This window comes from Pleuronectes platessa, chromosome 8 (genome assembly GCF_947347685.1).
Source record: "Pleuronectes platessa chromosome 8, fPlePla1.1, whole genome shotgun sequence".
In the NCBI taxonomy this organism is placed as follows: domain Eukaryota; kingdom Metazoa; phylum Chordata; class Actinopteri; order Pleuronectiformes; family Pleuronectidae; genus Pleuronectes; species Pleuronectes platessa.
The window spans coordinates 11871311-11886360 of NC_070633.1; the positions used below are offsets into that span (position 1 = coordinate 11871311).

General features: G+C 41.3%; 2 protein-coding genes and 1 long non-coding RNA gene across 3 annotated transcripts; 1 reads left to right on the plus strand and 2 right to left on the minus strand.

The window, feature by feature from the left end:
* Positions 1–4846: 4846 nt before the first annotated feature.
* Positions 4847–5210, minus strand: syce3 (synaptonemal complex central element protein 3). The gene is made up of 2 exons (XM_053428325.1): positions 5108–5210; positions 4847–5016 (listed from the first exon to the last, which is right to left on the minus strand). Exons 1-2 carry the CDS (start codon positions 5208–5210, stop codon positions 4847–4849), a joined length of 273 nt encoding a protein of 90 aa, XP_053284300.1.
* A 1259-nt stretch (positions 5211–6469) lies between these two features.
* Positions 6470–8794, plus strand: foxi3b (forkhead box I3b). Its single transcript, XM_053428893.1, has 2 exons — positions 6470–7272; positions 7471–8794. The coding sequence occupies exons 1-2, from the start codon at positions 6672–6674 to the stop codon at positions 8046–8048; spliced, it is 1179 nt and encodes a 392-aa protein (XP_053284868.1). The 5' UTR covers positions 6470–6671; the 3' UTR covers positions 8049–8794.
* Positions 8795–10533: 1739 nt separating this feature from the next.
* Positions 10534–13171, minus strand: LOC128446108 (uncharacterized). Its single transcript, XR_008339550.1, has 2 exons — positions 12887–13171; positions 10534–12802 (listed from the first exon to the last, which is right to left on the minus strand). It is a non-coding gene; the product is annotated as an uncharacterized LOC128446108 (long non-coding RNA).
* Positions 13172–15050: the final 1879 nt, after the last annotated feature.

Sequence of the window (15050 nt, forward strand, 5' to 3'; positions counted from 1 at the left end):
AATCTTGCTTATATACAAACACACATACATACAAATCAACTAACAAAAAAAACAGACAGGGGTGAAAAATAGATTGCCTCCCTGGCAGAGACAATAAAAACGCAATTTTGTGGTTTCATCTTTTAAAACATCTGTCTTAAACAGTCCCGTATAATATGTCTTCTCCAAGTGTCTCACATCTTGTGACCCCAGCTTAAGTTTCCAGGCTGTGACAAAGTATTGATGAAAGGAGACAGAAGAGGAGTTAATGGTAAGTCTATCTAAACTTATTTCTTCAAACATGTTTAAACTTGTTATTCGATGATATCGAATGGTTTTCTATATTTGTTAATAATATGTAGTCTGCATTATGCAGCAAACACCTGAGGGTGACCTTCATGTGTTCTTTGTGAGTCTACCAAAAAATATGTTTATACCATTGATACCAAACAGTTTTATAACAACAATTATTGAATAACCAATCAGCCAATGTCTGTGAAGGCATAAAAGTTAATTGTTAACATATTCATGACATTAAAGACATGGTTGTTTCTAGTCTTTGGTTTTGTATAATAGGCACGGGGCTGTCGGAGTGGTACGGTCATAATGAATAATTGTATCTTATGTTCTTAATGGTCAACAATAATGACCGAGATCCAACATAAAATCAACAAAATCAACCACAACTATAGGACATTCATATTTATTCACATGTATATTTTGTTCAGAAAAAACAAAGGTCTCCACAACACAGCAAAGACGACTTAAATCCCACTACACCACTGAAATACTTTGGCCATGACACAATTCTTGTACTGTGTATTTTACAGTATTTGTAAAGGATGAAGAAGTTTAGGAGTTTGTTAGTAAGAAGCTACAAACTATTATTAAACTGGGCGTTTATTTCTAGAAACTCAACACATTTTAAAATTTCAAATTAAACTTAAATATTGCTCTTTATGCAACAAAATGAATTATTAACAAACCGCATTCTATGATAGTTGCCTTCACGCTCATCACTTGTGCTGAAGACAATAGGGAAGTTGAGCAGGAAGAAGAGGAAGATGACTACTTGAAGCCACCTGGCTCGGAGAAGCTTGACATCAGTGCTTTCCCTCCAGATGTAACAGAAATAAATCATGGTGGTATGCACAAAGAACTGCAGTCATATGAAGGAACATCTCTGCAGATTTGTTGCTTTTCACCGCCAAACCAGACCAAGTGTGTATTTGGCCAATTTATTTCAGCTCAGCTCAGATATATGGTTTGGTTACGTTAACACCAGCCAGTCAGTTCAATCTGCATGTTGACAGGAGCAAGACGCCTGGACAATAAGACCAAACCATAAAAAAAAAGAAAGACCCATTAAACTTATGTACATGCTGCTAATTATGTTGTGTGTGAAACAGATAAACAGCTAAATCTTGTTTCAATATAACCACATTTCTGTTTCACACACCCCATGGTTTCCACAAGAGGGCAGCACTGTCAAGGCTAATAGCTCAAACATGGCCCTCCAAACCAAGAGACATGTCTAACAGGTCATTTAAACAATTTAGGACTCTAGCAAGCAATGCATCCTGGGTAATGCAAATATACAAGTTTGTAAATATATTTTTTAAGTTTTCAATTTTGCTGTACTTTAGTTATTCATCTGTCTGATCCCAGAACGAATAAACTCATTCCACCCTCTGCCGTGCCAACACAACCTGCTATGGTGAACAATTCAATATCAGGACCAAAACCAGGTGACAATCAAAAGCAGAATCACAATCAAGCCCCAATTGCTACGTATAGTTGGCATACAGAAGAGTATACAGGATTGTTAAGGGTGAACTTGACTGTGCAATAACATGTTAAGCATTTGCACAAAGGAAACAACAGATGGCGACGTTGTACAAAGACGAGCCCTTTTCTCGGCTGTGTGAGAAATAAGGAGATGGCATTTTATTCCCTGGGCTGAGTAACAAAGAATATCTGAGTAACATTTCTTATACAACACTAACAACTTTTTAAAAACACATTTCTACACATTTTCTTCCAACAGAAAAACAACCTTTGACTTTTTTTTAGTGCTTACTATGAATGATTTATGCTGCATCCTGGGTTTGGGTTCCAGTTGGAGAGGTGAGCAGACATCAAGCTGGAGTTGCTTTCAGAGAGTTGAACAACGTCAGGAGCTGCCTCCCAAAGGCTCACATAACTCGTCCTTCCTCTGCAGCAGAATCACAAACCTACACATACACAAATGTGCTGTTGGGACCACAACTGATTGATTGTGTGCGTGCATGTGTGTGTGAAGGTATATCTGCCTTCGGGAATCAGGACATTTGTGGTTAACTCTAAAGGCTCTATTAAAAAACCCCTGAAGTCAAGGTCCATAAAATACATAACCAAGAGAATCCCACTCCTTTGGCACTGGCCTCAACAACAAAAAGGTAATGTGAAAAATGTACGATGTGTGTATCTACATTGTTAGAATGAGGGGGAAATGCCAGTGAGTACAAAGTAAAATTTAAAGTTCACATGTTGTGAAATGGCCTCGAAGAGAGTTTGATGCGCACTTGCTGCGCTGCGTCATTAGGTCCCTGTCATCTCTTTTTGTATGCTGTGCTGCAGTTTCCCTGGGGGGAAGGAGATGATTACCCATCACACACAAGCACATACACATACACACATACACACACACACACACTCATACACCGCTGCTGCTCATTGATGCCACAGACCGGATCTCTGAAGCGCAGAGCCAATGTAGTCGGCTGCACCCTGCGGGACTCTGACCAGCATCAGCCCTAATGTGGGTGTTTGTGTTTTGTAGTGTTTCCGTTTGCTAATTTGAGCACATGTATTTATGTGCCCTGTTCAGAAACCTTTTTAAGAATATCCCACACAATTTCAAAATTGTAAAAGGTCACTGTTATTTGGGGTATTTTTTGGTAAATAGAACTGAAGAAAAATAAAGGCTTTTTACGCGGGTGATGATCTGTATAATTTGTGAAACGATGTCCTCCTGACACACAACATTACCTCTGTTCTTCATGCTTCAGTTTCAGGTCAAGCTGGCGGCCGCTGCTTCGGTGCCACCTGGATTTTTCAGACCAAGCAGCTTGTCAGGGGAGCCAACACAGACGATCAGATCACACAGCTTCAGCTGGGTTTGCACTGCAGGCAGAAAACCAAATATCATGTTTTACAATGCTGTCACTTCTCAGATGCCCAAATGGCACATTGCAAAACATACAAGGCTCCACATCACTGATTATAGCACTCAACAGCAAACAGCCGGAGAGAAACAAGTGCTACACAATTTTAGCCATTGATTCATGTTCTTGTCGGTGATTGTTCTGTGTTTTAATCTTTTTGTTGTGTCCTATCATGTTTTGTTTGTTTTATAAGTCTCTGCTTATATTTTAAAACAGGAAAAACGATATTTGCCGACCATTTCTTGAACAGGTCTCCCTGGCAGAAGAGGTATGCATCTCAATGGGACCTGTATTGTTAATGTACTTATGTCAGATTATATGTGTGACTGAAACACAATACATCATTGTGATATTGGTAATGCATAATATTTCCCTGAAACCCTCAATTATGCTTCTGTATCCCAAAGTGATCTGCCAGTTTCATCCTGCAAACTAACTGAGAGTGAAACAAGCAGGAACAGATACACTGGGATCCGTCAGAGATCCTCTTGTATTGTTTCATCTCAGTACAATAGAGAAGGTGTATCTCTTTTGTAAAAACTGCCAAGACAGTAAACTGTGAAGAAGAGACAAAGCATGAAGTGTCACAGTAAAACTAATCCTTCCCTTTAACCAGTTGTATTTTGGACGAAGCTCTGATGATTGTCTCCAGGCCGTGAGTTCAAAGTGAGTGCGCGGTTAAAATTATGACAACACGATAAGAAGATTGCTCTGACTGCCTCTTTGCCCACATCTGTCCCCCATGGCAAAAAAAAAGAAAAGAAGTTGCAACATCACACCTCACATCAAATGGCATGATGGAAAGCAACGTGTGTTAAATCCTACAGTTACTCCTATCTACCCATCAGCAGGGTGCGATCTGACAGACATCATGTAGCATCATGTAGTCCGCGCCACTGACATCTCCAAGAAAAGGCTAAGCAGCGCAGCTGTTCAATAACTCACTTTTAGCTATCACCTTTCAGATCTGGGACAACATCATATGCTTTGCATATTTGTAAATCATCACGGTCACCTGACTGACAATGTTATAAAGGGCGTGGGTGGGGATAAAACAGTTTATACATACATGCCAGTTGATTCATACAGTTAGACATGGAGTCCAGCCCTTTCAGTGTGATTTCCAGATCGGTGTATGCGGAGGTGGGAGCTTGTTCTCTGGTCTTCTCCATGTTTTCCATCTGAAATATAAATCACACAAGAACAAAACAGGTAAAAACGCAATTACAAAAACATTAAACTGAATTAAAAAATGTCCAACATTCAAATTTAAAGTCAAATATACAATAAAGGGACAATAGAAAGGTACAAATAGGTCTATCTAAAAAAAAAAAAATGTCCACAGTAGTAATTTTATGTTTTTTATTTATTCACTTTAACAAGGTGCATGAATCAAATGACTTAGTTACTTACAAAACAAACACGCCATTTTAACATCAATGGTTTGTAAATTAAATTACTACAGTGTACATAACTTGTTTTTAAAATGTATTTGAATGTGGTCAGAAGCAGTTATATATAACTTCCTGCTTCCCCCTTAACAATAAGATCGCCAAAGCAATTACAATATTTACTTGAACAAAACACAATAACAGCTGGATCTAATTCTGCCTTGACAGCTTTGCTCCCTTTGTCTCAGTGAAGCAGTTAGCTGGACACCATCAGATCTGAGAGGGATCATCCCGGTCCTCCAGATCTGGCTCCCGGCTCCGGGCTCCACACACAGCGGCTCTGCAGCGGTGATACGCCTCCTCCAGCCCCTGCAGCAGGGCCCCCAGCTCGGGGCTTGTCCGCAGGGCCACCAGGTCGTAGGCCATCCAGGTCAACTGCACTGCAGGTGGACAACATCAGTGCGAAGACACGTCAAACACACGTGAATCCGCGTAACACGACGCGGAGGCTGAAACCGACAAATCACTCACCTGACATGTTTTCAGCGCATTCTGTCATCTTCTCTAAATCCTTGTTGAGCTCCAACACGTCGTCCTGGTCCGCCTGAGGACGCTCGGGGGATGAGTCGGTCATCTAAATCATAAGCCGACATGTTTTATTTTGTATCAAGCTGTCAGTCCATTAAACACACTTCTTACGAGCTAATCGACGCTCGCTGACCGCGCCGCTGCTTCGCGGACGGTGACGGTGAGGGCAGCAGTCTGTTAGCTACGGGGGCTAGCATTGGAAGCTAATCTAAACTTCGTAGTTTAACCGATTTAACGTTGAACCACCAAGAACAACCGCGTCCCCGTGTAATGGCTGTATTTGTATGAACAGCGAGGGACGCGACAGGTTGTTATTTCATTCAAAAGTTCATCGAGACTTACGTTACAAGGCTTTTCTTCAGAGAAACGGTCAAATCTGTGAAGCGGGGAGTTCTCGGGAGAGCTTGAGGAATATCATCTACATGTTGCGCGTTCTCTATTTCAACTGTAACCGGATGTAACGTGTCGTGATTTCCACGCAACTGTTTGAATCCATTCACCCGCAAACTGGACTATTTAGAGGTAAGAGACAATGTATTGGCAATAATATTAAGATCAAAATGTTTGATTTGTATTGGCTTCCATGTGGGGTTCTGTAAAAATATGCTCTAACAAATATGCAAGTTAAAAAATCCTCTACATCTACAGAGACTACATTTACTTTGCCTAAGTATTAATAAAATATCTTAACCAATGATACTAAATAGTGTAGTGACAATGTTGTTTCCTTCTTCTGTCATATTTCTCCTGCCATAAAGAGGTCACAATAATATCTCCATAACTTTGTCCTGATAAAAAGACAAAGTTATATAGATGATCAAAACTTGATAAAAAAACAATAATTGTTAATTTATCATTATTGTTTAACGTGATAAATAAAAGAAGGAAAAACTGAACAGGTTGTTCACCTTTATGTAGACTAATCTGTATCTCCATTGTAGCCGGGCTGACATGCCAAAGGGAAAAAGCAATTCAACAATAAAGTACAAACCTACAGCCTCCCTTTACAGTACACCGACTAGTGATTAGTATCCGATCTCAATAAACCAAACAAATATAAATATATTTCAATGTCATTCAAATTTTTTATTTTTATTATTTAAAAAAAAGTACATATTATAGAACTGAATAATGTTTGAGTAACTGCATGTTGTGTAAAATAATTTCATTGTGACGGAAAAAACCTGTGGAGTGAGTGAAGGAGCTGACACAGGGGGAAATGAGAGAGCTCACCTGAGAGAGCAGCCAATCAAAAGAGATGGGGCGTTTCCTGGGAAACAGATAAAGCCGGTGTGACAGGTGACATCTTGACATAAACCAAGGGCAACAGACAGGACAGGGCTGGGGAAGATAAGTCAGCCACTGGGAAGCTTTCAGAGCATTACTTGGATCAACTCACATTCAAATACTCACAGAGGACTGAACAAGGAACTCTCAGGGGCCTCAAAACCAGTTTGATATTGAAAGGAAGAACAACTGCAGCAGAAGGGTGAGAAAGAACTTGACAATGTCTTCATTTGAAGCCCAGGGCCAGTCTCCTCCTCGATGTGGCCCTCAGTTCCCCAGCCTGGGACAGGAGCCCCCGGAGCTCAGCATGTACAGCGACTGTTACTACCCTCCTCCTTCACTGCCGAGCCCTCAGCGCACCACTCCGACCTCCTACGACCTGAGCGACTACGCCACCTCCACCCCGAACCCTTACCTCTGGTTCAACGGCTCCGGGATCAACACGCCGCCGTACCTGGCCACCGCCGGCCCGTCCGGTAACCCCGGCCCCCCCTTTGTGCCTCAGCACTACGGCATGCAGAGGCCTTACCTGGGTCCGGTCGGAGCTGGGGGCCCAGGAGGGGAGCTGAGCTGGTTCTCTCTGCCCTCACAAGAAGACCTGATGAAGCTGGTCAGGCCCCCGTACTCCTACTCCGCTCTCATTGCCATGGCCATCCACGGAGCGCCCGACAGGAGACTGACACTGAGTCAGATTTACCAGTATGTCGCCGACAATTTCCCTTTCTACAACAAGAGTAAAGCGGGCTGGCAGAACTCCATCAGACACAACCTGTCACTCAATGACTGCTTCAAGAAAGTACCCCGGGACGAGGATGATCCAGGTAATACTTTATTAATCAAACACTTCCTTTTTTATTTATTACGATGTTTTAAATAATTCTCTCTAAACAGAAATTGGCTTAATGATTAATTCACTTCATTTCAATTGTGTGTGATTATATTGCTGTAATCTTCATGGTGTGATGTATAAGTTTTAAAATCTTAACTGAATCTCACAACTCTGTTCCTTGATATCACAGGAAAGGGCAACTACTGGACGCTTGACCCAAACTGTGAAAAGATGTTTGACAACGGAAACTTCCGCCGCAAGAGGAAGAGAAAGTCTGACATCCTCCCGGGAGGTGAAGGCAGCTCGGGGGCTCCAGAGTCAGGCGACAGTGAGAGGGGCAGCCCCAAACTTTCTGGAAACCCTGCCCTTAACATCTCCCCCTCCCCGGACAGGATCCCGTCCCCCTCGTCATCGGGTCCCGCACCGTGTCTGAGCAGCTTCTTGTCTGAGATGTCTGGAGTGACCTCCAGTGCAGCCAATGAGGTCGGAGGTGACGGGTTGAGCAGGCCGCTGCAGATTAACCTGCCTTTAGATGGGCCTCTAAGGCCGACACAAGCAGGAAGCTTCAGCACTTACTCCCCCAACTCGGTCGGATCAGAGTGGGTACCGCAAGTGTCTGCTCCCCCTGTGCTCTCCTCCTCACCCACCCATTCCTCCTTAGGGTACACAAGCCCCATCCTCAGCCAGTACAACGGCTCCAATGGGCATTTCTACCCTATGCTGGGCTCGTCAGGGATCATCTACCATCGCGAGGGCACAGAAGTTTGATAAGACAATTAAGAGGGGAAAAAGTTTGTTTTTAAAAGACAGTGTACCGGTCTGGTTACTTACACACACACACACACACACACACACACACACACACACACACACACACACACACACACACACACACACACACACACACACACACACACACACACAAACACACACACAAACACAGAGTATGTTTGCGCTGACTGCGACAGTTGAGAACACGACAGCGTGTGACACCGGAGTAAAAAGACTTTGATTCTCACAGGAACAGCTGAGTCAGCCGCGGCGGAGCAACGAGTGTAACTCCCTGAAACCGCACTCAGCCTCTCTATCAGATCCTCAGTCAGCTTTTATTCAATCCAGAGGCGCTCTCTATCAGATCTGACTCATTATTAACAGATTCCAGATCTGATCTGCTGACACCAGGCCATTCCACACTGTTATCTGGGATTATCTCATGCTATCTCACACACAATGCTCAGGCAGCACATTTAGAGGAGTAGTTTAATTACACCATTGTCTACGATGTGTTGTGTAGTGGGAAATATAAGAAGGTGAATTAAAAATTAGTTTAACTGCTTAGTTCAACTATCCCATGAACTTACAGTCTTGTTTGATATACGAATACGTGTAAATATGTTTATGTGTCGTGTAACGTTATACATTTGTATTGTTGCTTTCTTGGTGTACAAAATGTATTGTTGATGTATACTGTTCATTTTGTGTTTTTATTATGAATAAAATCTTTTAGAGGTCAACTTTTGAATTATTTTATGCCTCATTATATATTAAGTATTAATAAGTAAACAGGAGCAGATGCTACGCACATATTTCTCTCAACCAGCCCCCCACCCTCCTAGAGAGATACGGTTACAGACAATAAGTTCTTACTGACAGAAAACAGTCCTGCTAGAAAAGCGATGACCAGCAGCGCAGATCCTGCGTGTCGGTGACACCTGATCCGTGTGTGATTGATAGTTAACTGGTTCTGCTCAACAGTGAAAATCCACATTCCCATAGAGGCTTTCCCTCTCTCTCGGCTACGCCAAACACAGAGCTCCGTCTCTGTCACACGATCTGCACACAGATATAGCTGACTGGATGCAGGCGGCTTTATTTATGTGAAGGGACCAACCGTTAAAAATAAAAAGGCTGTAAAGATGCTGAAGTGCGAAATGAGTGCTGAATAAACACAGCGACGGAGCATGACTCACAATATGTTGATTCATAATTACTCGATGAGTTTCACCATTACATGGTTATGTGACAGTGGAGAGTCCAAACTGTGCATCAAGTACAAACATTATTCAGCTCAAGCAACAGGAGGGAATTCAGCCAAAATAAATAGCTCTATTGTCTTATGCACAGAGAAACGTGTGTATTGTACAAATGTATAGTAAAAAGGGTTATAGAAGGAAAATATGGAAAGTAATATGCAGTATAAGTTCAATGTGAATTATATTTGAATGTATCCATGTGGTCTGTTATTCGTTTCAATGTCTTTAAGGTCATCATGCAGATACAGAACTTAACATACACATACAGTCACACTAAACCCTAATACATAAATATGAAATCAGAAGCAATAAATAGAAAATATGATTACAGTACCAACGCACATGATAACATTGCACAGTGGGTTATTATTGCACTCGGTTAAGTTCTCTTTTAGTTCGCTTTTAACTTGGATAGAAGATAAAGGAATCTGGAAGTTTTTTAGGACCTGAGGTCAGACGCTACAGGCCGGAATGAAAATATAAAATACCTCCCTACTCATTTCAGTCTACCTTTTTGCAATATTTTTAACAGTAAAATACTTTTTGCGCTTTTGTGTTCATGTAAAATCGTTTTTTGTTATGTGGAAATCAGATTCTTACTTGCTCGTACAATCATCCTGTGCCACTGCCCTTTACTTATAACATTTCATACAAACCTCTACAGTGAAGGGATGTTTATACTTTACATACTTAGCATCATTTTATTTAAAATTTTGATCCTTTTGCCTTTTTATATTTCTTAGTCCTCTTGTCAGACTCATTGTGAGTTGCCTGCTGCTTTAACATCCGAGTTTCCCGGGTGTGTGGAAAATATTACGTTTTATCTTATTTTATCTCTTATTTGAGCTTAAAAAACTATATGTTGTGATACAATTGTAATCTAATGTTTATCTGTAATCTAAACATAGACATATACTTTCATATACTTGAGTCCCGGATTTCACCATTGAATTATACATATGGGGTATATTTACTCATCAACCAACTTTTGGTATAGTTTAGTTCTGCTTTGATTACTGTAATAACCAAAGACTTCTTAACTGTGACTTTCACTTATCTGAAGCTCTCCTTCCATTCAGTTCTTCAGTTATCCTGCACATATAACCTACATATATAATATGTTTTACACATAACATAAAAGATTATATTTAACACACTTATAAAACATTAAATCATAACACATGAGTCCAGGATTAAGCAACTTATCCATACATATTGGGTATATATATATTCAAGTTTCAAGTTTTATTTGTCATGTGCAAGTTTACAAAGGGTACAAGGAAAGGTGTTGCATGAGAAGAAACAGGTCAGCTCAACAGTACAATAGTATAAAAAAAAAATACAAAACGTGTGTATATTAGAGTTATTGCACCGTGCGTGTCATCATCTACCAAGCTTTAGTTTAGTTCTTTAGTTACTTTGGCTCCTTGAATAACCAAAGTGTGTCAACGGTGACTTTCACTTTTCTGCAGGTTTCCTTCCACTCAGTTCTTCAGTTATCCTGGGCATGTTATTGAAATAAATACGATTGCTTGGATTGGTGTCAGCCTTAGGCCTTTATTTACCCTGAAACAAGGGCAGCATGACAGCCATTTACACTAAACACAGAGAGAGGGGACGAAAGAAAGAAAAAAAAAGAAAGGGGGAAAGAAAGAAAACAGAAAGTAAGTAAGTAAGCAAACTTCAGAGCCCGACCAAGTGGAATCTGACATCCTGGTAGAGAATATGAAGTGCATTAGTTGGAGATTAGGGGGCCAACCTGTCTAAATTTGCATAACTGATTTAAAAGTAAGTGATGAGGTTGAATGGATCATAAGTCCTGTTTTATTAGCCATGCCAGACTTGCAGACATATCTGATTATAGTGTCCTGTCTCAAACTGTGCCACAAATCTCAGAGCTAATACAGGTAATTATGTCTGTGCCAAACTCATAAGCAAATATGATATCTTTAGCTACAGATATGAAACTTGCAGAGCGGCTCAGGGGAAGAAGAAAAAAGGAAGATTACTTTGAAGAGGGAGACAAAAGAGAGAGTACTTGGTACTTGGTACTATGAACTGTGAACACAGCAATTTAACAGTCTTTTTTTTTATATATATATTGAGACTCTTAAGCAGGTGAACAATATGACATTTAAAGCAGGGGTGGCCTCTGGCCTCTGTCGATCCTGGAGTTTATCTGCCAATGAAAACATCACAGGCTTTTGTCTTCATTAACAGCAGATATCACCTTCTGCTCTCTTATTCAGACAGTTTCAGATGGATGCAAATTTGTAACTGCTATCCCGCGACGAAAGGGGAAGACATGGTTTTAGGAGGGGGGGAGAACGCTGTAATCCAGATGGAGATAAGACGTGGAAAAAAACCTGAGGGATTGACTTTACCGACTCCTTGAAACCTAAGTCAGTTTGCTTTTCTTGTATCTCACAACACAACGAACACTTCGCTGTTTCGGGAACTTCCCTTAGTCGGTGTGTCGGTTTCTCTGCAGCAGATCTATCCTTCATGTGGATGGTTACCTTGTCCACCGATTTCACACATTGTTAAACTTGATAGAAAATCAAGGTAATGTATCTTTTCTTCAACCTGGTATTTCTTCTACACGCTCTCGTCTAGACGATCTTACCTGTTACCAGTTTCCCCAAAAAGCATTCTAGTGAAAGCTAATACTCATTTAGCGTGGAGCACACCAGTGTCTATATGACTGAGGGGAGGCCAGCACAGCATCCATCAATCACATGTTACTGTAGCTATAGACCTTCCTCGCCTCGGGCAGTGGAATTATTGCTCAACAGGGTGATACAATTAAAATCTATAAATCCTCATCTTCACCTGCTGCCTGGCTCGTGGCAGTCTTCCACACACCTGTCGGACTAACGGAATGTGCTCACACACTCACACACACACACACACACACACACTCTCTCACACACGTACATGTTCGTTTATGTGTGCGTGTGCGTACGCGTTGTTGCAGGGCGTGAAAGGGTATGATGTTTATAATATAAACTCAGACAGGGAACGACTATATCAGAGCTCGTTGTGCATGAGGGATATCTGTGTTTTTAACTGATTATATCTCTGTAAGAACACCTCGCTGTGTGACGGACAAAGACGTTTGTAAATCTGTTCCGGTTGATTCCACTAAAAGTGATCGGAGAGCAATCCAACACTCTTTGGATAACTGCTCCCTGAACGCAGAGCTAACTGTTCTGGTACCAAATCAACCCAAAACACACACATAAACAAACACACACGCGCCTTCTGTATTTACTAAAACAGTCATGTCCTATCAAGACTGTTTAGTAAACGGCAGCAGAGAACTTCAAGCCTGGAGACATGTCGTCATGCCCAGTGCTCCAGCGCCGTATCCCCAGCATGCTGTTATTGTATAAACATCCAGACACACGCATGGAGGTGATGAAAGAATGAAACACCTTGCTCTTGGTCTAGAAGTCATTGAACAGCCTTTTCTTTTCTTGGTGTGTCCTGTAAAGGTCAGTGGAAAAAGCCGGAATTGGTACATTTCCCCTCAGCTATGCTGGCTGTTAAACACACATGCAAGCCTCTTACTTTGAAGATCGCCAGATTGTTGAATTTGCAGCTGTCCAATCAAGAAGCTATTGATCCTATTAAAACTGTTCAGAAAAATATTTCTCCACAATCCCCATATATTCAGACGCTCCCCTACGTTTCCATCCCGAATGTCGAGCAGCCATTGTCCAAAGATAAACGTCCCACTTAGCATCACATCTCATCAAATCTCTCCAGGTACAGGTACACATGTCTCCGGTCCTTCATTGTTAAACACTGCAGAGCATCCCAGTGTCCCACAGTCCAGACGATACAGCAGTGAGTGATCTCCCACTTTCCCAACATGGCTTATATACACTATTTGGAGAAAAGCGAAGTTTAAAGACAAACACAGGGCCAAGTGAGAGTGTGTGTATATATGAATCATTGCTATTGTACCCTAAAATATTTCCATGTCAACATGCTGTAAACATGGCGATATGAAGAGGGCTTTGCAATGAGGGAGGGAGAAGAAGGAAGAGTAAGAAGGGGGGTATAACGTATCTCTACGTCGGACACCTCTTGTTATGTAAACCCCTCTTTACTTGTTTTATGTTTAGCATTTTCCCGTTTACTGACAAATGATTATTTAGAACAGCTTATATGGAGCACTGAAGTAGGTCAGAGGTGTTACTCTGTGTCAGGGAAGATGTTATTGAGAGAATAAAGTAACTTCTTTAGAAATGGTAGCAGTGTGGCCATGAGGAAGTTGATATCAGTCGAGTATATCACCATGATCCCCAGAGGATGAATCCCATCAACTTTGGCTTCACCCCTGGGGCCATCATCAGTATATCCACACGTCAACTTGTTGCATTGGCACAACATTTTTTTTTTTTTAAATGTCATAGTCACCAGGTGATGGATCATAAAACCCCTGACCTTTCGTCCAGCGCCACCTGTAGGTTTACATTTGTGGTGAAGACTTCTGTCTACATTTCGCTGTCGACTCTTTTGTTATAAATAGCCTTGGTCAGAGTCCTGCACGGGTCCATTTTTGCAAACCTGCACCTGCAAAGGTTCGTACTAGACCCGACCGTTACCCATTATTTTATCCAATCAAATCCGAATCCGCCCAGACCTGTTTACAATTGACCCATCATTAAATGCTACACACACTTTAAAGGAGTTATGTCCTTCTTTTTCTCCATTTTGTTGGTTGACATGGGCTCTTTGAACAGTGTCTGTGAATTATAAGAGCACTTGTTTTCTCAGCGATGACGTGCTAGCTTGTGGCTACCAAAAGCTAACACATGGTGGCAGTTCTTACAAGCAGGACGGCTGCTGACGAAAAATTCGCCACTGGCTGTTATTGTCTTTATGTGATCCATTTTGATGTCTTCAGCTAGTTTGGTGTCAGTTATTCGAGTGGAAGTGAAGCGTCTTAGGCTCAGTATTTTCCATGGAAATCCTGGTAAAAGAAAAGCGGACATATATGTTATTCCCAGGGAGTTTTATCTTATATCATTCCTCCTGGATGAACACATGAATGAAATGATTTTATCAGATTGAAACCTGCCGGATTACATCAACGTCTTCCAGACGCCAGCTGAATCCCACAGACTTTGTGAGGCTGTATTTTGGCATGCAGGGCAGTGTGTGCACCAACACACTCTGTATGGAGGAGACTCATATTTATTTCCATTGACCAGGTCTGAAAGTGGATCAGACAGAGGTACTGACAATCCAAACGATGTCCACTTTGATGATAAATTACTTAACAGCAAACTGTAACCTCAAAAATGAAAGCAAGAAAAACAGAATTGGCTCAAGTTTCCGTCTGGAAATGCAACGATTAACCTTCAGACATCGAGGCTGCTTCAATTCTGCCTCAGGCAGCATACGAATGGTTGTTTGCATATTTTAATAGAAGCTGATTTAGAACTGAAAGAAAGTTTCTACTGGTATTGTCACATCAGATCACTCATAGCTGGACGATTATGCAAAGCGGTGGAGTTGGACCTGTCACACAAAAATCTCTGTTTTCAATGTTTTTTTTGTTTACACAAGTGCCTATTTGATTTGTTTGTCATTGTTTTTGGATAAACGATCATGATTGTAACTTTGATAACTTTGAATATCATGTCAGCTATTATGGATCATTCAGTGTTACATTTATTTACCACAGAGCAGCCATGATTTCCCTTTCTACCATGCCAAGGGG